Source organism: Myotis lucifugus, unplaced genomic scaffold, assembly GCF_000147115.1.
Source record: "Myotis lucifugus unplaced genomic scaffold, Myoluc2.0 scaffold_4, whole genome shotgun sequence".
Classification (NCBI taxonomy): domain Eukaryota; kingdom Metazoa; phylum Chordata; class Mammalia; order Chiroptera; family Vespertilionidae; genus Myotis; species Myotis lucifugus.
Window position 1 is genome coordinate 11,969,345 of NW_005871052.1, and position 23,106 is coordinate 11,992,450.

Sequence of the window (23,106 nt, forward strand, 5' to 3'; positions counted from 1 at the left end):
CTAGTTGGGCCTTCTGCCCGGTGCCTCACAGGGCGCCAATGATAGTGCAAACTGTGGGTTACCCCGCCTGGTCCCTGCTCAGCACCCTGCTGATGTGGCAAACCAGAGGGTTCTAAGGCGCCATCTGTCTCATCGATGCTGGAGTGATATTCATCCCAGAGACAATAAAGGTGTGAGACTCAAGGCAGACCCAGCCTCTGTGCTAAGGAGTCCCGGATCATTGGACTGCTAGGGGCTTCAACCTCTCGGACCACAAGCACGATGCCCAGGGCCAGAAAGTGACAGCAATTCACATTACATAGAAATAAATACAAAGGGACAGCAAAAATGGAGAGACAAAGAAACAATCCCCAAAGTAAAGAAAAGGAGAAATCGCCAGAAAGGGAACTAAATGGAGACAACCAATTTGTCAGAGAAAGAATTCAGTGTAAAAGTAATGGTTACAAGGATGCTCAAACATCTGGATAAAAATTCACCAATTGCCTGACCAGTTTGGCTCAGTGGCTAGAGCGTCGGCCTGTGGACTGAAGAGTCCCAGGTTCAATTCCGGTCAAGAGCATGTATCTTGGTTGCGGGCACATCCCCAGTAGGGGGTGTGCAGGAGGCAGCTGATCAATGTTTCTCTCTCATCGATGTTTCTAGCTCTCTATCCCTTCCCTTCCTCTCTGTAAAAAATCAATAAAATATATTTTAAAAAAATTCACCAATATGTGTAAGAATTAAGAGGAAATGAAGAATAACATAGCTGCAATAAAGAATACCCTGGAAGAACCTCATGTGCTTTAACTGAGAAAAATAATTTGGTACAGCTGTAGAGAGCATGTCTCTGATTCAGTGTTTTGTGTATCTGTACAGCCATGTAACCACTGTATCAAGATACAGAATATTCCTATTGCCCTAGAATCCCTCATTTTTCCCCTCTCATAGTCATTGCGCCATTATCCTCACATGTTTTGCCTGAGGTGGAAAAAACACCCTGGAAAGTTTCAACAGTAGATTAGAAAAAGCTTAGGAACGAATCAGCCAGTTAGAAGACAGGGTAGATAAAACACCAATTTTAACAGCAATTGGGAAAAAATTTTAAAAGCTGGAGGAGAATTTAAGGGAACTTTGGGACAACGTGACACGAAGCAACATATGCATAATAGGGGTGTAGAATGAGAAGAAGCTGAGCAAGGAATAGAAAACCTATTTGAAGAAATAATGAGAGAAAACTTCTCTGACTTGGAGGGGGGAAGTCACACAAGCACAAAGAGTCTGAAACAAGATGAACCCCAAAAGATCACACCAAGACATGCCATTAACGACAAATGTTAATGACAAAGAAAGAATCTTAAGAGCTGCAAGAGAAAGAGAGAAAGTTACCTACAAGGGATCTCCCATTACACTATCAAATGATTTCTCAACAGAAACACATCAAGCCAGAAGGGAATGGAATAAAATATACAAAGTAATGAAAAACAAGGGGCTGAATACGAGAATACTCTATCCAGCAAGGCTATCATTCAAAATTGAAGGTGAAATCAGGAGCTTCGCAGACAAAAACAAGCCAAGGGAGTTTATTACCACCAAACCAGCAATGTAAGAAATCCTAAGGGGACTGGTGTAAGAAGAAGGAACAGAAAGAGAAGAGGAAACACAAACATAAAGAATAAAAATGGCAATAAACAAGTACCTATTAATAATAACCTTAAACATAAATGGATTATATGCTCCAATCAAAATACATAGGGTGGTTGAATGGATAAGAAAACATGACCAATATATATGCTGTCTACAAGAGACCCACTTCCAAACAAGGGACTCACACAGACTGAAAGTGAAGGAATGGGAAAAATTTTTTTCAGGCAAATGGAAATGAAAAAAAAAGCTGGGGTAGCAATACTTGTATCTGACAAAACAGACCTCAAAGTAATGGCCATAACAAGAAATAAGGAAGGTCACTTCATAATACTAAAGGGGTTGATAAAACAGGATATAACTCTGGTAAACATGTATGTACCCAATACAGGAGAACCAAAATACATAAAAAATCTTCTGGAAGATATCAAGGGAGAGATCGACAGCAATAAAATCATAGTAAGGGACTTTAATACCCCACTGACATCACTGCATAAATCTTGTATAAAAAAATCAGCAAAGAAACAGCAATCAAAAATGACTCACTATATCAGATGGAACTAATTGACATCTTCAGAACATTTCACCCCAAAGCTACGGAATATACATTCTTCTCAAGTGCACATGGGACATTTTCAAAGATAGACCATATATTAGGACACAGGCTAAATCTCTACAAATTCAAGAGGACTGAAATAATATCAAGCATCTTATCAAATCAAATGGCATAAAATTAGAAATCAATTACAAGAAAAACAATAAAAAACCATCAAACATATGGAGGCAAAATAGAATGCTATTAAACAATGATTGGGTTACAAGAGATCAAAGAAGAAATAAAAAACATCCTGAAAACAAAGGATAATGAAAACACAACAATCCAAAATCTACGGGACACAGTGAAAGCAAACCTGAGAGGGAAGTTCATAGCATTACAGGCCTACCTCAGAAAAACACACACAAGAAAAACTGGTAATAAGTTATCTAACCCTACAAGAGAGCAACAAGAAAAGCCCATAGCAAGTAGAAGGGAGGAAATAATAACAATCAAAGAGGAAACAAATGACATAGAGACAACAACAATAACAACAAAAAACAATAAAAAGGTCAATAGAACCAAGAACTGGTTCTTTGAAAGGATAAAAAAGAGACAGGACCCAAATAAACAAAATCAGAAATGAAAGAGATGAAGTAACACCCGACCCCACAGAAATACAAAGGATTGTAAAAAAAAAATAACTAGGAACAACTCTATTCCAACAAACTGGACAACCTAGACAAAATGGACATATTCCTAGAAAAATACGATCTTACAAAACTCAAGAAGAATCAGAAAATTTGAATAGGCCGATAACTACTGATGAAATGGAAGCAGTAATCAACTTCCAGCAAACAAAAGCCCTGGTCTGGATGGCTTCACAGGGGAGTATGACCAAACATTCAAAGAAGAACTAAAACCTATCCTCATAAGACTATTCCAAAAATTTCATGAGGAAGACACACTTCCAAGCTCTTTAAAATCCCAAAACCAGATATAGATACCACAAAGAAAGATAATTACAGGCCAATATCCCTGATGAATATAGATGCTAAAATCCTCAACAAAGTATTAACAAATTGCATCCAGCAATACAATAAAAAGATCATACACCATGACCAAGTGAGGTTTATTCCAGGTATGCAAGCCTGGTACAATATCCTCAAATCAATAAATGTGATATATCACATAACCAAATTGAAAGACAAAGATCACATGATCATATCAATTGATGCAGAAAAACCACTTGACAAAATCCAACACCCTTTTTTGATTAAAAACTCTCAGCAAAATGGGAATAGAGGGATCATACCTCAACATAATAAAAGCCTTATATGACGATCCTACAGCCAACATCATACTCCGTGGGCAAATACTAAAATCATTTCCCCTAAGAACAGGAACAAGACAGGGATGGATGCCCACTCTTACCACTCCTGTTCGACATAATACTGGAAGTGCTAGCCATAGTGATCAAACAAGAAGAGAAAATAAAAGGTATCCAAATGGAAAAGAAGTTTAACTGTCATTATTCGCAGATGACATGATATTGTGCACAGAAAACCTTAAAGATTCCATCAAAAATCTACTACATTTAATAAATGAATTCAGCGATGTTGTAGGATACAAAATTAACACCCAGAAATCTATGGCCTTTTTTATATACCAATAATGAACTCACAGATAGAGAAAATAAAAAATCAATCCCATTTAACACTGCAATAAAAAATTAAGATACTTAGTAATAAACTTAACTAAGGAGGTAAAAGACCTGTACTCAGAAAACTACAGGATGTTGAAAAAAGAGAGGAATATATAAACAAGTGGAAGAATATACCGTGTTCATGGATCGGGAGAATCAACATCATTAAAATGTCCATACTACCCAAAGCAATGTATAGACTCAATGTAATCCCCATTAAAATACTAATGGCATATTTCACAGACGTAGCATAAACCTTGCAAAAATTTATATGGAATAAAGAAAAGACCCCAAATAGCCGCAGTAATCCTGAGAAAGAACAAAGTTGGAGGGATCACAATACCAGATATCAAGCTGTATTACAAAGCCACTGTTTTCAAAACAGCTGGTACTTGCACAGGAACAGACATATAGACCAATGGATCAGAATAGAGACATCAAAAACTGACCCACACCAATATGGTCAATTAATATTTGAGAAAGGAGGCAAGAGGATACAATGAAGTCAAGAGAGTGTCTTCAATAAATGGTGTTGAAGCCATAGGCAACAAAATAGCAGACATTTGTCACAGAAATATGTTTACTGATATGTCGTAGAAAATAAACAAATGGGACTACATCAAAATAAAAAGCTTCTGCATAGCAAAATAAACCATCAACAAAACAACAAGAAAGCCCACTGCATGGGAAAACATATTTGCCAATGTTATCACCGATAAGGGTTTAATCTCCAAAATATATAAAGTACCCATGCAACTTAACAAAAGGAAGATAAACAATCCAATCAAAAAATGGGCAAAGAACCTAAATAGACACTTCTCAAAAGTGGACACACAGAAGGCCAAGAGGCATATGAAAAAATGCTAAGTCACTAATCATTCTAGAGATGCAAATCAATATGACAATGAGGTATCACCTCACACCCGTCTGAATGGCTACTATCAACAAAGCAACAAATGACAAGTGCTAGCATGGATGTGGAGAAAAGGGAACACTGCTGATGGGAATGCAGACTGGTGCAGCCACTGTGGAAAACAGTATGGAGCTTCCTCAAAAAATTAAAAATGGACCTAACTGATTTGGCTTAGTGGATAGAGCGTCAGCCTGCGGACTGAAGGGTCCCAGGTTTGATTCCGGCAAAGGGCATTTACCTTGGTTGTGGGCACATCCCCAGTAGGGGGGGTGCAGGAGGCAGCTGATCGATGTTTCTCTCTCATCGATGTTTCTAACTCTCTATCCCTCTCCCTTCCTCTCTGTAAAAAATCAATAAAATATATTTTAAAAAAATTAAAAATGGATCTGCCATTTGACCCAGTCATACCACTTCTAGCAATATATCCCAAGAAACTAGAAACACCAATCAGAAGAACATATGCACCCCTATGTTCATAGCAGCACAATTTACCATAGCTAAGATTTGGAAACAGCCTAAGTGCGCATCAGCAGATGAGTGGATAAAAAAAACTTTGGTACATCTACACAATGGAATACTATGCTGCTGTAAAAAGGAAGGAACTCCTATCATTTGCAACAGCATGGATGGATCTGGAGAGCATTATGCTAAGTGAAATAAGTCAGTCAGAGAAAGATAAATATCACATGCTCTCACTCATTTGTGGATTATAATGAACAACATAAACGGATGAACAAAACAGATGTAGAGACAGAGAAGCATCGATCAGATGCTCAAAACTCAAAGGGAAGGTAAGGGAGGGTGAGGGTGAGAGATCAACCAAAGGACTTGTATGCATGCATATAAGCATAAACAATGGATGTGGACAACAGGGAGTGAGGGTGAGGGTGGGATTGGGGGGATGAGAGGACATTGGGGGGATAAGGACACATTTGTAATATTTTAATCAATAAAGGGAAAAATATGTGGTATATCTATACAATGGAATACTACGCTGCTGTAAAAAAGAAATAACTCTTACCATTTGCAACAGCATAGATGGACCTGGAGAGCATTATGCTAAGCGAAATAAGCCAGTCTGAGAAAGGTAAGTATCATAGGATCTCACTCATTTGTGGAATATAATGAACACAAACTGATGAACAAAAATAGATCCAGAGACATAGAAGCATTGAACAGACCTTCAAACCTCAGAGGGAAGGCAGGGGAGGATAGGTAGGGGAGTGGTTTAGAAATCAAACAAAGAACTTATATGCATGTACGGATAACAAATGGACTCAGACAACAGGGGGGTGAAGTCCATTGCTGGGGGTGGGGGTTGGGAGAGGACAATGGGCAAAAAAGGGGACATATGTAATACTTTCAACAATAAAGAATAAAAAAATTATAAAAATAAATAAAAACTAATTACTACTAAAAAAAAGGCTCTGTTATCTTCACTGTATCAATGTCCATCTCCTGGTTGTGCTATTGTACTAGATAGAGTTTTGTAAGATACCCATTGAAAGAAACTGGGTAAGCGGTACATATATAATTTCTTACAATTGAACGTGAGGCTAAAATTATCTCAAAAGAAAAAGTTTAACCCTAATAGATTTTCCATGCCACTCTTTTCCATATAGTTCATGTATAGACCCACTGAACTTACTTTTGTCCAGAAAGGGCAAGATCCCTCTTTGATGCCATATGCAGTGGAGCAGTCCCTTAGGTTAGGTGCTTGTAAAATTCAGCATGTATAATAAAAACTATACATAGCCCAAATCACCCTACATCCCTTATGAAAATGCCATACTGGAGACCAATATGCCAGCCCTCCTTAAGCCCAAAATAACTTGTCTCCCTACCTGTTTTATAACAATGGCCACTTCTTCAGCTGACCACCTGATTGAACTAATTGGTTTGTATATAGGAGGCCATGTTTTGGATACTAAAAGCCACTTCATGAGTTGGAAGTTCATGCGAAAATGGAGGTCAACTACAAAAAAGCAGATTCATGTTTCCCATCTCATCCTCGCTAGAAAAGTGGGCAGAATAGCCCTCACTATTTATATTATTTCTCCCTGCCCCCTGCTCTCTCTCTCTGGTTGCATGTGTATGGTTGGATTTATATGATATAATTTCACTAGTGCACTTATCATACAGTGATAAAATTTATTTCTTTGCCTAACTGCTCCAACTAGACTGAGATAACAGAAACAATCTCTTATCTGTTTTTAAAAAAATGTGTTTTTATTGATTTCAGAGAAAGGGAGAGGGAGAGAGATAGAAATATCAATGAGAAACATTGATTGGCTGCCTCCTGCATGCCCCCTACTGTGGATTGAGCCCACAACCTGGGCATATGCCCTGACCAGGAATCAAACCTGTGACCTCCTGGTGCATGGGATGACACTCAACTAGCTGAGCTGTTTGTTTTTTAATACCCAGAACTTAGTACACTGCTTGGCATAGGCCAGATGTCACTAAATCCTTATTGAATGAATGATTCAAAGTATGGGATCCCATATCCTGACTGAAACATGGAAAATGGCCTGTTAAACAGTACTAAGTAGTATAGTTTTGTTTGCAGATTATATTTTCCCAGGGCAGACACTCCTCTGAGACTTGGTCAAGCTCTTCAATAATTATTTGCGATTGTGTCCCACCCCCATTTTCATGGTCAGGGTCCTGGCTTTTAGCTCACCAGCAGGGCAGCTATCTAGTGAGACCTGTGCCTTTGCCTGTTTACCTAAGCTTTTGGTTTTATAAGATATTTTGTCCTAAGAACTAATTCATTCACTTATTGGTAAGATCTAACTTAATACATTTAAGAAACAATACTAAAGTATGAAGAAATTCTGATGTCTAAGAAAGCATTTGAAAAATATTTAAAAGGAATTACTTTTCATAAGTGAGATTGGTCTATAGTTTCCAATTTTGTGTTATTTTGATTTTATATCAGTGGCTTATCTAAGGCTAGTCTCTTAGAATGAGTTAAGCAAACTGTCTTTTCCTTTTATGTGCACCAAAATAACACATGTACATATGTTATTCATATTTAACATGAAAAAAAAGGAACCAGTAACTCACCTTTACTGCATTGCCACCACCTTTGGGACCCTGAGACTTCTTGTCAGAGCTATCACTCCCAGATGCTGCTCCTCCTTTAGAGAAGAGATAACAGGTACTCATTTAAACTGCACCATGATATTTACAGAAAGGTCCAACACAACAGGAGTTGATGCTTCTATCATAGCACCAGGCTTCAAAGGGGAACTCTGCCAGACACTTTACTACATCAAGCTAAATTCTTTTGTGACTTACCTCTCTAAAAACAGGAAATGTATGCCCTATGTAAACCATTCACTGAAAAATAGATACACAGGTGAGGGTGCTAATGGTTGAATGAGAGTGCCAGAAGCCTGGTCCAGATTCTCTGGACCCAAATTGAAATCCTGCCTTCTAAGTGCAAACCCCTGAGCTCTTGTAAGATTTTTAATAAGCACTGCAACTATGTATTTGAGTACTCACAATTCCAATATGTAAAATCTCCAAGAATATATTTTAAATAAAGATAAAATTTCCCACTACCCATATTTGGCTAAGTAATACATTTATGTCCAAATTCCCAGAATCTACTACATTGCCTACTTGATAGCTTCCTAAGAAAAGTTATCAGTATTCAGATTAACAACCATTGGCAGAAACTTAAATTTTACCAGTATATCATTTTACTACAATGTTAACTTCTATGTTGATGGCAGCATACTTACGTTAGAACCTCACGTTCCTGAGAACTGTTGCTGGATTAAATGTTCAGTTAAATAAACATTTCCTAAGTAACTACTAAGTTCTAGGCACTGGGAATACAAAGATGAACAAACCATGGTACCTTCCTTCAGGGAGCTCATTTGCTCTCAGATATGTAAACAGATCATTTCAGAAGATGATCTATGATCTACGGACAGGGGGCTGTGGAAGCACAGCGGGACATTTTAGCCAGTCAGGGAAGGTTTCCTGGATGTATAGGCACTGACGAGGTAAAGAAAGAACAAGGGTGAGGGGATACACCAGAGTGGAAAAACTGCATGGTATGTTGGAAACTATGGATAAAGCCAAATCTGAGATGGGAATGCTGTGAGATGAGCCCAGGGGAGGTGACTGAGGGTTAGGGAATGAGGGCCTTTAGGCCCCATTAAGAAACTTGGAATTTATCCTACAAGTAACAGGGAGCCACTGAAATGTTTTAATCAGGAGACTCCATCTTATTTGTATCTCCAATGTCTAGCACAGTGCCTGGCACACAACAGTTGTTCAAAAAATTTCAACTAAACTGAGAATCCAAAATACTGTTCTGACCACTAAATGCCTAAGAACATATTACTGCCAAAGGAGTTTTATTACATCAAACTCTTAAGTGAGTTTGCTGTATATTAACTGTTGAGCAATGATGCCTTCCAGTTATCCCATCCTCTCCCCCATTGGGTGCTGTCATCTTCTGACTGCCATCTCCCTCCCTTTAATTGACTGAGGACTTTGGCAGCAGCTTCAGGCTTCCTTTCCACTCTCACTCCTGCCATCATCTTAGATGATCTCACCATCTACACTGAGGAATCACCCAACAACCTAACCTCACACTTCTGGACTTCCCTCCCGAATGCTCATGTCTTCTACTCCAGGCCACCTGCTCCCAGAGGCACAGGATGAAACTGTGCCACTCAGAACTAGCAGTTCAGTCTCTGGCTACAACTTCCAATTCTTCTAGCTTTCTCATGCCTCATTCCCACAACACCGACTCTTCGTCTTCACAGAAACCATCCCCACCTCCAGTTCCTTTATCCAGCTATGTTACCCTGCACTATCAGACTGCTCCTTCCCTTCCCAGTCTGGATACCATGATAGATCATCTGAACTTGATCCCTTCCCACTAGCACCCTTAATTCCCTTGTGTTGCTAGCCTTCTATTATCATTGTCCAACAAAACCTCAACCTCGGCTCAAGGCTACACCTCTTTTCAATCCTATATTGTTCCAGTTTGATTGAGGACTTTGGCAGCAGCTTCGGTACTAGGTAAATCATGACTGTGCAGAATGTGTCGTCTACAAATGCATAGCCTTCAATCTTAGGCTCTCAGCCCTCAGGGCAATCCTTTTTATTAGTATTTCATTCCCTCTCCCATCACCTTCTGTGACCATTCCAAACTTTTACCTCTCAAGATCCCTACTCAGTCCCTGCCCCTCAGTCTTAAAACTTACTCTTACCTTCCATTTTACTAAGAAATTGAGGCATTAAGTATGATCTCTTACAAGCTCTACCCCTTCCCCCTCTCTGGCCCCAATTTTTACAACCATCCCCACCCCCATCGCTTTTCTTGTGACCTCAAACATCAGCTGTCCCTTCTCCTCTTCAAAGCTCAACTGCTCCTCTTTCCTGGACCCCATTTTTTCTTAAATCTCACTCCTCGGTACCTTTGCCTCTCTAATTCAACTGGATCCTTCACATCAGCCTCATTCCCAGTTTTCCCCAAACAACACTTTCTCTTAGTCCTTTGTCCTATTCTATCTACCGTCTAATTTCCATGCTTTTTAAATTAAAGCTTTCCAGTGAAGTTCACACTGATTGTCTCTAATCACTTCCAGGTCAGTCACTGACCACCTGCTGCGTCCATCTCGGACCCCGGGGGTCTCCGGTCAGCTCCCTCCCCTCGCTTCCCACCTAACCCTATTCTCCCTGGTTGCTTTGTCCGCTCTACCTTTTCCACCTTTTCCAGAACCGCTTTTTCCTTTGGGAGGCATCTAGGAAACTTGACGTTGAACTCTCACTGTACCAGTTGCCCCACTAAGCCCCTTCAGGTCCTACGGGCCTGTCCCAAACAAATGCCTGAAAGCGGCATCACAACTGACCGTTTTTACTGCGGCTCCGGGAGCAGGCATATCTTGGGGCAGACACAGTCCTTTGGTTCTTGGACCAATGGGGCTGAAGATGCCTGACCAATAAGAAGCTTGGGATGGCTGGGGGCCGGGCTACAGGTAGAGCGAGGCAGGAAGCCCCGCCTCTGCGCTTTATGTTCCTTCCTTCTCACGCCCTTATTTGTGCCAGCTCCCTTGCTTCCCCCGCTCCCCCTACCTCTGCCCCTCTACGCGTGCGTAGTGGAAGCCTTGGGCCTCTGCAGTCCCTCAGCGCCAGCTCTAGCCAATCCCGTGTGGCCTCCAGACAAAGGGGAAGCAGGAAGAGCCTCCGAGGCTACGCCCTCCTCCTGCCCCCTCGTACACACAAGTCCTCCCTCCCTTGAGGTTTTAAATTTTATTTTGCAGCTGTAGCTGATTGGGTTCAAAAGATAGTTTTCAAAAAAGGCTATCGCCCTCTCTGCCTCCTGCAGAACTCTGTCATGGAGAAAAATTGGAAGCAGTCTCAATGTACCTCAGTAGGGCATTGCTTAAATAAATGTTTCCATCACAGTAAAGGGTATTTTCCATTTACAATACAGACATGGGAAATGGCCTTAAGGAAGAATACAGACCAAGCTGTAGAATATTTCTCTTTTTAAAGTATATAGTGTATCCTTATTGAAAGAAAAAAAACCTTAGTCATGTGAGCAAGTCAAATGAACTAATTTCAACTATTAAATCATTGATTGCTAGACAAGTCTTATGTTCACCTGCTTTTGGCTTTTTATCTTTTATTTTTAAAATATATTTTATTGATTTTTTACAGAGAGGAAGGGAAAGGGATAGAGAGTCAGAAACATCGATGAGAGAGAAACATCGACCAGCTGCCTCCTGCACACCCACCACTGGGGATGTGCCCGCAACCAAGGTACATGCCCTTGACCGGAATCGAACCCGGGACCCTTCAGTCCACAGGCCGACACTCTATCCACTGAGCCAAACCGGTCAGGGCTGCTTTTGGCTTTTTATTGCATAAAGTCTGTAAAATGAATTTGGAACTGTTGATGTAATGTCTTGTGCTTTGTTGAAGGTGTGTTTCTTGAAAATACTGTTTACAATATATAAAAGTCAATCCAAGGGGGAAAAGTATATAGTGTACTATATAATATATGCATTAAAGGACAGGAAGGCTACCCAGTGAAATGTGACCAGTGGTGCTAGCACAGGTAGTTGTGTATTTCCCAAAATTACTATAATGGTGCAGCATAATATAGTAGTTAAAAGCCTGGATTCTTGCTTTAAATCCCTGTTGCACCATCTGGCTACTAGCTCCGTGACCTTGAAGTTACCGCACCTCTTTGGCTCAGTTTCATCATCTGTAAAATGGAGGTAATGTTAATAGTACCTATTTACTGGGTGTTAAGAGAATTAAATAAGTTCATATTTATAAAACACATAAAACAACCACTAGTTCATAGAGCCTAAGATAAATGAGTTTTGTATTTGTGCCCCCACACTTTCTCCCCTTACCCATAACCCGCATATATAAGGTTAGAGCTTTTCCTCCATTCTGCAAGCTGTGCCAGCTCCCACTGCTGGCCAGAACCTATAGGTGGTTCAGCTCAGAGTTCAGTTTTTGGAGACAGCCTTGTTGGACTTGGGATGCTTTATGCTTAGACCTGTGGGTCATGTATTTCTGAGATCATGCCCACCTCCAACACATACATAAAAAGCAACCTTCTCATGCTGTGCTGCTGTGATTTCTGGACACAGCACATCTTGGGCACACCTTGTTTCAGATTGGGAGTGATCAACTATGGGGAGCACACTCAGCATAGAAGGGGTCATTGCTCCCCCACTTCTGAGGAGGATACCACAGGCCCCATGTACTGACTTGCCAGGTCCAGCTGGGAGATGTGGCGTGGGCTTTGATAATGACATGTTCCTGGGCTCATTCACAGCCCCGAGGCACCTTTACTTCCAGGTTTTCATAGGGAACAGCCTTTCCTGCAACCAACCACTGGTTATGGCAGTCTTGGGGTAGGAATGAAGCAGAGTTCAGATTCCAGCGAAGAACCCAGTGTTCAATGGTTGATGTGCCAGGCAAATGCTTAGTTCAGGGAACAATTGTGAGAGCTCTGTGCATTCCAGCAGATAACAGCAATAAGCAAGCCTGTGCAAGTGGCTGAATTTTCCCAAAGCAGTGCCTAAAGGCCTGTCGCTCAAAGGAGTAAAGGATAGGTACACTTCTGCTGGGGGTTTCAGGGTTAAAAGCACTTCAAAGACAGATACAAAATCATGTTCCATCTCAACTATGCTGTATTCATCATAAAAGATGGGGAGGGAATTATAATAAAATCTTAAGGTTAGTTCTGGAATATGAGTTAATGATTATTTTTCATTTTTTTCTGTTTACATTATGTTTATGTCAACTGGCATGTTTTTTCCCCCCAAGAAAAAGGGCAATAGCCGAAACGGGTTTGGCTCAGTGGATAGAGCGTCGGCCTGCGGACTGAAAGGTACCAGGTTCGATTCCGGTCAAGGGCATGTACCTTGGTTGCGGGCACATCCCCAGTAGGAGGTGTGCAGGAGGCAGCTGATCGATGTTTCTCTCTCATCGATGTTTCTAACTCTCTATCTCTCTCCCTTCCTCTCTGTAAAAAATCAATAAAATATATTTTTTAAAAAAGAAAAGAAAAAGGGCAATAAACATTAGTTGTAAAACAAACAACAAAAAAACTATATAGGGTTAAGTCTGAACCAGTCTGTGGAGGCCGACTGTGGAGGAGTCTGTGGAGCAGTGATGTATGAACAGAACAGGCAGGGGGCAGAGAGGAGAAAACTTCAGCCTTGAAACCATGGTAACGGCTGCAGGAGTTTGCACAATGAGTCAGAGACAAGAATGGCTGACAGTTGTATTTTCTATTAATTATCTCCTCAGACTGATTCTTCCATGCATTTTTTTCTTTTTTTTTTAAATATATTTTATTGATTTTTTACAGAGAGAAAGGGAGAGGGGTAGAGAGTTAGAAACATCGATGAGAAAGAAACATAGGTCAGCTGCCCCCTGCACACCCCCCACTGGGGATGTGCCCGCAACCAAGGTACATGCCCTTGACTGGAATCGAACCTGGGACCTTTCAGTCCGCAGGCCGACGCTCTATCCACTGAGCCAAACTGGTCAGGGCTCCATGCATTTCTTAAACAAGGAAAAGCAAGAAGGGAAGCTGGCAGCTCTCTTCTCAGGACAGAGGTTCACAAACCTTGACCCAGACTCACTGTCCTGTCCACTCTGCTCCACAACCAAAGGCTGCAGTTGCTTTTCCATTGGAGATCCCAGCAGAGCTTATTCTGAACGGGGAGCTTGAAGTGACAAAACCGAGATCAAATTGATCCCATTCAGAGGTGATCAATGCATGAGGAGCTCTAGGCCCCAGACTCTGGGGACAAGGGTAGAAAAAGGTCACCTTTGGAAACTGAAACCAGGAAAAATCAGTACATTGTGGATGAGATCAGCCACATGCAAAAGTAAGCACCGATTATGGCAAATGGATGGGGGTATATTGCTGATGGGATAGATGTGTCTCCTGAGCCCAGTCAGTGGCTGAAGAACTTTCTGTCCCTCTTCATGCTGTTGTAACGTGCCTGGCATGAGATAATGAAGTTTTGAGCAACTGGTTTTAAAAAAGGACTCCAGAGAAGAGTCTATGTTAATCTAGTAGTGTCTAAGCAAAAAAGCTACAGTTTCTGGAGGACACTAATTATTAGTGACTAATATTTCAGTATCTAGTGAGGTGGATTTTGTCGAAGGCAGTGTTCATTTGAGACAATGGAAAACAACCAACACAAATGGCATGTGTAGCATGAGCCTGGAGCTTTCCCTTCATGATCTCTTTTAGTTTTCACAAGTCTTATCGCAGAGAATCGCCATTGCCATGTTAGAGCTGAAGAAACAAGCTCAGAGAAGTTAAGAAATGTCTTCAAGGTGTCCCATCCTAGGATGGTGGCAGGGTTGGGCTCTGAACTCAGGTCTTTCTGACTTCCAAGCTGGTACTCTCTGCATGATGGCATGCTTTGCCACTCTCTAAATAAAATCCAAGAACACCCAGTTTCCTTTGTTCTGGGTGCATGTTCTCCAACTCAGCTTCCCAGGGACCAGAGGCCTCACGAGGGGACACTGTCCAAGAGATGCCAAGGCCAAGCTACGCCTTGGACAGAAATAAATGCGCCTCTGGTTTATGGGCCAGTGTGTTGGTTCTGAGTAATCTGGAAGGTGATCACCTCTGCCTACTCTGCCAAATCTCCCAAGCCCAGAAACACTAAGGCAAGGAGAAGGAACATGGAGTAGGCAGGGGACAGTGGGCACAGCATTGTTACCAAGGCAGAGAGGGGCCAGTGGGAAGAGGTCTTCTGTGTTCTCACCTTCAGGAACTGGTCTCCATGTCCAATGGATTCTGCCTTCTAAACAAATCTTCTCCCCTGCTTCTCATCATTTTACAATGAACAATGAACATTTTACTAGGATTCACCAAACATTTCTTGTGCTCATCCTCCACTCCCTTCCCTGCTGCCACAACCTTTTGCACATTCTCTGGAACATGGCAACAGCTTCCACATTGATCTCTCAGTCGTCTTTCTCACCACCCTCCAAACTACCTCACCCAGCGTTTGACAGAGAGCTCTCAGAAATACAGATTTGACGCTCACTTCCCCAATTAAGACCCTTCAGTGGCTATCTGATGTTGAGAGGCTCCTTAGCCTGGAGGCCCTAGGGCTATTCTGCTTATATCTACAAGCTCATCTCTTGCTACTCCCCAACGGGTTCCAACCATGTTGAATTATCATTTTACAGGTCCTCAAATGTAGCGTGCTCTCTTCAAACTTCATGTCTTTGCACACACTGTTTTCTCTACTTGAAATGCTCCCTCCCCCCTATTTTTGATCTAGCTATCTCTTGTTTACTTTTCAAAACCAAGCTCAGGTGCTACTTCCTTCAGGAAACCTTCCCTAACCCTCTTCTCCGCCTTTTCTCAGGCTGGGCTAGGCACTCCTTGGCACTCCCATTGCACTCTAGGCTTAGATCTAACATCTGTATGATTTTGAGTAGTATCCCATGCCTTAGATACACCACAGTTTGTTTAACCATTCACTCATTTAAAAACATTTAGGTTGTTTCCAGTTTTGCACTATGACAAATAAAGTGGCTGTAAGCATTGTGTAAAGGTTTTTGTGAGTATACAAGTTTTTATTTATCTAGGATTATTTCCAAGAGTGTAATTTCTGAGTTGTACAGTAAATTGTATGTTTAATTTTGTAAGAAACTGCCATACTCTTTTCCAGAGTGGCTGTACCATTTCATATTCCTTCCAGCAATGCCAGGGTGATCCAGTTTCTCACTCTAATCAATAGCATTTTGTATTATCACAATTTTTTATTTTTGCCATTTAGTAGATGTGTACTGATATCTCAATGTGATTTTTAATTTGCATTTCTCTAATGGCTAATGATGTTGAACATCTTTTCATGGGTTAATTTGCTCTCTATATATCCTCTTCAGTAAAATGTCATGTCGTTTGCCCAGTTACTGATTAGATTTTTAAACTGTTGACTTTTAGCTCTTTATATATTCTAGATATGAGTACTTTGTGTTCATCCTCTTAAAAGGTTTGCGTTTGTTTTGTTTTGTTTTTTTGCAAAGCAAAAGTCCTTAATTTTTTTATGGTTCATGCTTATAGTGGCATAGTAAGAACTAAATCCTACATTCCAGAGATTTTTCTCCTATATTTTCTTCTAAAAGCTTTGTTTTAAACTTAAATTGGTGATCCATTTGAATTAGTTTTGTATAAGGTGTGAGGTTTAGATTGAAGTTCATTTTTTTTTTTTTGCCTATAAAAGTCCAATTGCTCCAACATCATTTGTTGAAAAATATATCCTTCATTAAATTGCTTTTGCACTTAAAAAAATCAGTGGGATGGCCCAGCCAGTGTAGCTCAGCAGTTGAGCTTTGATCTAGGAACCAAGAGATTCCTGGTCAGGGCACATGCCTGGTTTTCAGGCTCAATCCCCTGGTGGGGGGGGGGGGGTCAGGGGGTAGCCAATTGCTGATATTTCTCTCTCATCGATGTTTCAATATCTCTATCAATCTTCCTCTCTTTCTAAAAAATCAATAAAACAATTTTTAAAAACCTCACTGAGTTATACACTAAAAAAAAGGGTGAGTTTTTTTTTTTTTAAATCAGTTGGCTGTACTTGTCTGAGTCTATTCTGGATTCAGTGTTCTGTTCCACTGATCTGTGTGTCTTTTCCTCTGCCAATATCACACAATTATTGTAGCTACATACTAAGTTTTAAAATTGGCTAGAGTGATTCTTTTTCTATTTATTATTTTTCTCAAAAATATATATTTTTAGCTATTTTAGTTCTTTTTATCTTTCCATACACATTTTAGAATAATCTTGTCTGTATCTATAAAAATGTTGCTAAACTTTGATAAGAATGGTGTTAAACCTATAAAACATTTTGGGGAAAATTGATATCCTTACTTTGTTGACTACTCCAATTTATGAACACAGTAGTCTCCCCATGTAGTCAGATCTTCTTTGATTTCTTTCATTAGTGTTTTGTAGTTTCAGCTTACAAGTCCTGTACATATTTTTTTTCCAGATTTATACCTGTGTATTTTATTTGAGTGATTGTGAGTGATATTGTAGTTTCAATTTTGGATTTCACATGTTCATTGCTAATATTTAGAAATAAAATTGAGCCGAAACTGGTTTGGCTCGGTGGATGGAGCGTCGGCCTGCAGACTCAAGGGTCCCAGGTTCGATTCCAGTCAAGGGCATGTACCTGGGTTGCGGGCACATCCCCAGTGGGAGATGTGCAGGAGGCGGCTGATCGATGTTTCTCTCTCATCGATGTTTCTGAGTCTCTGTCTCTCTCCCTTCCTCTCTGTGGAAAATCAATAAAATATATAAAAAAAAAACAAAAAAGAAATAAAATTGAGTTTTGTATGTTGATCTTATATCCTGTGATCTCACTGAACTCATTTATTAATTCTAGGAGGTTTTTTATTTTGTGTGTGGATTTCTTGCGATATTCCATTTAGGAGGTCAGGGTTTGATTCCCAGTCAGGGCACATGCCCAGGTTGCAGGCTCGATCCCCCAGTAGGGGGCATGCAAGAGGCAGCTGATCCATGTTTCTCTCTCATCATTGTTTCTATCTCTCTATCTCTTTCCCCTCTTCTCTCTAAAATCAACACAAATATATATTTTTAAAAAACAACTCCCTGCTCAATGTAGAGGCATGGCTGAGAGACCTGCGCATTGAAACATCTAAAAGTGGGCAACTGGGAATAAACAGGGAGATGAGAAGGGAGGAAAATGCAGACTGCCCGCAGACACAGCCCTGCAGCTGGGAGCTTGCAGCTCAGCCTGGAGAGGGAAGAAGTCAGCAGCAGGTGCTTCCTTCAGCTGGGAGGAACAGAGAGCTGTATGGGTCAGACCAGCAGGGCAAGTGGAGCAAACAGTTTCTGAGCCAACAGATGCCTGACAGAGCATGGGCTTCTGCTGTGAAGTTCTCCACTATCAGACGAGGCGGTGTTGTTAGACAAAGAAACAGAACCACAAAACCTGCCGCCACTTGGACTCCCAAAACTCACCTCCAATTACCCTTGGAGTTAGGTCGAGGAGCATATTATCTGTAAACTAAGAGCTATTGCAGTAGAACTGCTGTTTCCTTCTGTGACTGATCCCCAGGTGGGATACTTTGGAGCAGAACCCCAAGGAGTTCAGGGATCACCATAACAGTGAGGGCAAAACAAACCCGCTTCAAGCAGGGGGGCTGTACTGTCTTATGGAAGCCATGAAGGTCAAGTCCTGGAGATCACAGAGGTAAAAGAAACCCTGCAATTCAGCACCATCTACTGGAAAATAGTAGAAAGACCTCTGCAGAGGAACATGCTAAATAGGCCATTAATATAGACAGGTATACATGCCTAGACAAAGGAGAACAGCAAATACCATGAATAACCATGGTAATGAGGATGATCAGAAAGAAAATGAAAAATCCCCAGAAAGCAAGAGGGAACACATAGAAATATATGATATAAATAACTGCTATTTCAAGATTGCAGTTCTGAAAATACTCAATGAGATGCGAGAAAATACAGACAGGCAATTCAAGGCACTCAGAAAACAAATCAATGAACAAGATGAGTACTTTGCCAAAGAGATTGAGACTTTAAAAAAGAACTATTCATAAATCCTGGAAATGAAGCATGCAATTAAGGAGATTAAGAGTAAACTACTGAGCACAGAAAACAGAGCCAACCATATGGAGGAAAAAAATTAGTGATATCAAAAATAGGAATCTAGAAATGATGTAGAGGGAAGAAGAGAGAGATCTGAGCATAAAAAAATGAAATAACTCTACAAGAACTATCTGACTCCATAAAGAAAAAGCAATATTAGAATACTAGGCATTCTGGAAGAGGATGATAGGGAGCAGGGAATGGAGATCCTATTCAAACAAATAGTGGATGAAAACTTCCTAAACCTATGGAAAAAACTAGATCCTTGAATCCAAGAAGCAAACAAACACCTAGTTACTTCAATCCAAAGAGGCCCTCTCCAAGACACTGTGTATTAGAACTGTCAAAAATTAATGACAAAGAAAAAATTCTCAACACAGCAAGGCAAAAGAAGGAAGTGATGTACAAAAGAAAACCCATCAGTATTTAAACTGACTTCTCAGCAGAAAATTTAAAAGCCAGGAGAGAGTGAAACCAAATATTCAAACATCTGAGAGAAAGTACTAGCACGAATAATATATCAAGCAAAATTATTCTTTAAATATGAAGGAGAAATAAAAACGTTCCAAGAGCCGAAACCGGTTTGGCTCAGTGGATAGAGCGTCGGCCTGAGGACTGAAAGGTCCCAGGTTCGATTCCGGTCAAGGGCATGTACCTTGGTTGCGGGCACATCCCCAGTGGGAGATGTGCAGGAGGCGGCTGATCGATGTTTCTAACTCTCTATCTCTCTCCCTTCCTCTCTGTAAAAAAAATCAATAAAATATATTAAAATATATTTTTTAAAAAAGTTCCAAGACATATAGAAGCTGATGGATTTTATCGCCATAAAACCTCCATTGCAGGAAATACTCAAAGTAGTTATTCTACCTGAAACAAAGAACATAAGGTCACAACACTAAGAGTAAATTCACCAAAAAACTTACAGCATAAACAGGGATAATTTGTAACAACAAACACATAAAAAGGGAGGGGACAAAGACCTGAACTGGCAAAGGAGGATGAAGATCAGATGCACTCAAAAGAAAAAAAAACTACTGCATATATGCAACTTTATTTTTTATAAACCTAATGGTAACCAGACACAAAAATTTCCAAACCAGGACACGTAGCTTTAAAAAAGAGGAAACAGAGAAAAGAAATATGGAATTCCACCAAACATAAACAACAGATAAAAATACAAAAGAAAAGAACCAATGGAGGCACAGAGCTACCAGAAAACAAAAGATAAAATGGCTGTAGGAAATCCTCATACATCATTAATTACTCTAAATGTAAATGGTCTAAATTCACCAATAAGGAGGTAAAGAGTAGCAGAGTGGATCAAAAACAAAACCCAACCATATATTGCTTACAAGAGACATATCTAAGCTGCAGAGACAAAGATAGATTCAAGGTAAAAGGGTGGAAAATGATTGTCCAAGCAAAAAACACCCACAAAAAGCAGATGTAGCCATACTTATGTCTGACAAAATAGATTTAAAGATAACAAGAGGCAAAAATGGACACTTTATAATGATAAAGAGGACACTACATCAAGAGAAGTTCCTAGAAATATATAACGTTCCCAAGCTAAGTCTTGAAGAATTGGAAAATCTAAATAGACTGATCAGCAGTGAGGAAATTGAAACAACCATCAAAAACCTCCCAAAAAAACAAAAGTCCAGGACCAGATGGCTTCATTAGTGAATTCTACCAAATGTTCAAAAAAGATTCAAAACCTATCCTTCTCAAACTCTTCCAAGAAATTGAAGAAGGGGCAATACTTCCTAACACATTTTAGGAGGCCAATATAACCCTGATATATCAAAAACTGGCAAGGATAAGACAAGAAAAGAAAACTATAGACCGATATCTCTGATGAATACAGATGCAAAAATCCTAAACAAAATGCTAGTAAATCAAATTCAACAGTGCATCAAAAAAATAATACATCATGATCAAGTGAGGTTCTTTTCAGGGCACAAAAATGACTCAACATATGCAAATCAATCAATGTAATACACCACATTAACAAAAGAAAAGATAAAAATTATATGACCTTATTAATAGATGCAGAAAAAAGCATTTGATAAGATACATAATCAATTTATGATTAAAATGCTCATAATATAGGAATAGAAGAAAAGTACCTCAACATAATAAAGACCATATATGATAAACCCTCAGATAATATCACACTCAATGGTGAAAAACTGAAAGCTTTTCCTCTAATAGAGTGATGGCGAACCTTTTCAGCTCGGCGTGTCAGCATTTTGAAAAAACCTAACTTAACTCTGGTGCCGTGTCACATATAGAAATTTTTTGATATTTGCAACCATAGTAAAACAAAGATTTATATTTTTGATATTTATTTTATATATTTAAATGCCATTTAACAAAGAAAAATCAACCAAAAAATGAGTTCACGTGTCACCTCTGACATGCATGTCATAGGTTCGCCGTCACTGCTCTAATATCAGGAACAAGACAAGGATGTCCACTCTCACCACTCTTACTCAACATAGTTCTGGAAATTCTAGCCAGAGCAATAAACCAAGAGAAAGAAATAAAAGGCATCCAAATAGGGAAGGAAGCAATAAAACTGTCATTTTTTGCAGACAACGTGATTTTGTATATAGAAACCCTAAAGACTCACCAAAAAACTATTAGAAACAATAAACAAATACAGTAAAGTTGCAGGATACAAAATCAATGTACTAAAATCCACTGCCTTCCTGTATACTAATTCACAACAAAACTTCAGAAAAAGAAATGAAAAAAACCCACAAAACAATTCCTTTTGCAATTGCAACCAAAAGAATAAAATACCTAGGAATAAACTTAACAAAGAACGTGAAAGTTCTATATACTGAAAATTACAAAATATTATTAAAAGAGATTAAAAAAGACACAACAAAATGGAAAAATATCATGTGTTCATGAATTGGAAAAATCAACACAGTTAAAATGGCCATATTATCCAAAGCAATAGACAGTTTTAATGCAATCCCCATTGAAATCCCAATGTCATTTTTTAAAAAGAAATAGAATAAGAAATCATTAAATTTGTATGGAACCACAAAAGATTCTGAATAGCCAAAACAATCCTGAGAAAAAAGAACCAAGCTGGAAGTATCACACTCCCTGACTTCAAATTATACTACAGAGCTATGATAATCAAAACAGCATGGTATTGGCAGAGAAACAGACACACAGATCAATGGAACAGAATAGACAACCCAGCTATAAAATCACATTTATATAGATGGATAATTTTTGACAAAGGAGCCAGAAACACACAATGGAGTAAAGATAGTCTCTTCAATAAATGGTGCTGGGTTCAACTTTAATAAGGTGAAAGTGCACTATGAAGATTGTTCACCTTTGATGCATTTGGGATTTATGTGGTTACTTGAACCTTGAAGAACTACTGGATCTTAATGAAATCTTTCATAAGAATATATTTTATACTATGTGAAAAAATAAGACAAAACTTATTACTAGGAAAAGCAAAGACCAATCATCATTACTTTTTTTGAAATTGTGTTTTATAAGAAAACACTCAAATGTGTGCAGCTATTTTCTTATGTTGAAATACTTTGAAAGTTTAAAACATAAGAAAATAATTAATATTAAAAGTTTTTTCCACACTGAGATACTGTGTAAACAAAATGCCTTAATTATTAATAAGCCAATGTATATGATACAAGATATGTTTTTTACAAAAGTAAAACCAACCATGCTTCTGGCATGAAAATTGTGGAATTAAATCAGGGGTTTCCATTCATGTGAAACATTGTTAAAACTTATTCTACACCATCTTTAAAACTTGAGAATATTTTTAATATCTCTGAAATTTTTTTGCCAGAATCTTCATGTCATGTATGTGTTATTCCTATATAAAAGAAAGAGGTGAATATGTATTTGTGGTAGTGCTTAGCTGAAAATGTTCATAGAGTTGGCTAATTTATATTCACTTTCTCTTGTATATAGAGTTCTAATATTTTCAGTTCTGTATCATTTAAGCTTCATTTGAGTAAATTTACTAAATATTCCCATTTTTTAAAAAAAATCTGCTTTTATATGAGTTCTAATTGTTTTTCACTACATTATGATTTATAGAATTACATAAATTGCTTTAGAAATGTTTACAGTTAGTGCTGATCTTGTATTTTGAT

At 39.2% G+C, this 23,106-nt stretch overlaps 1 protein-coding gene across 1 annotated transcript in view; it reads right to left on the reverse strand.

Annotated features, from left to right (window-relative positions):
* The window catches only part of PIN4 (peptidylprolyl cis/trans isomerase, NIMA-interacting 4), a 19,279-nt gene extending 8,630 nt beyond the window's left edge, over positions 1–10,649 (reverse strand). Inside the window, exons 1-2 of the mRNA XM_006082867.3 lie at positions 10,505–10,649; positions 7,843–7,916 (exon numbers count right to left, since the gene is read on the reverse strand). Of these exons, the coding sequence (XP_006082929.1) occupies positions 7,843–7,916; positions 10,505–10,547 (117 nt within the window). The 5' untranslated portion in view covers positions 10,548–10,649. The remainder of the gene's footprint in view (positions 1–7,842; positions 7,917–10,504) is intronic.
* Between the last annotated feature and the right edge of the window lie 12,457 nt (positions 10,650–23,106).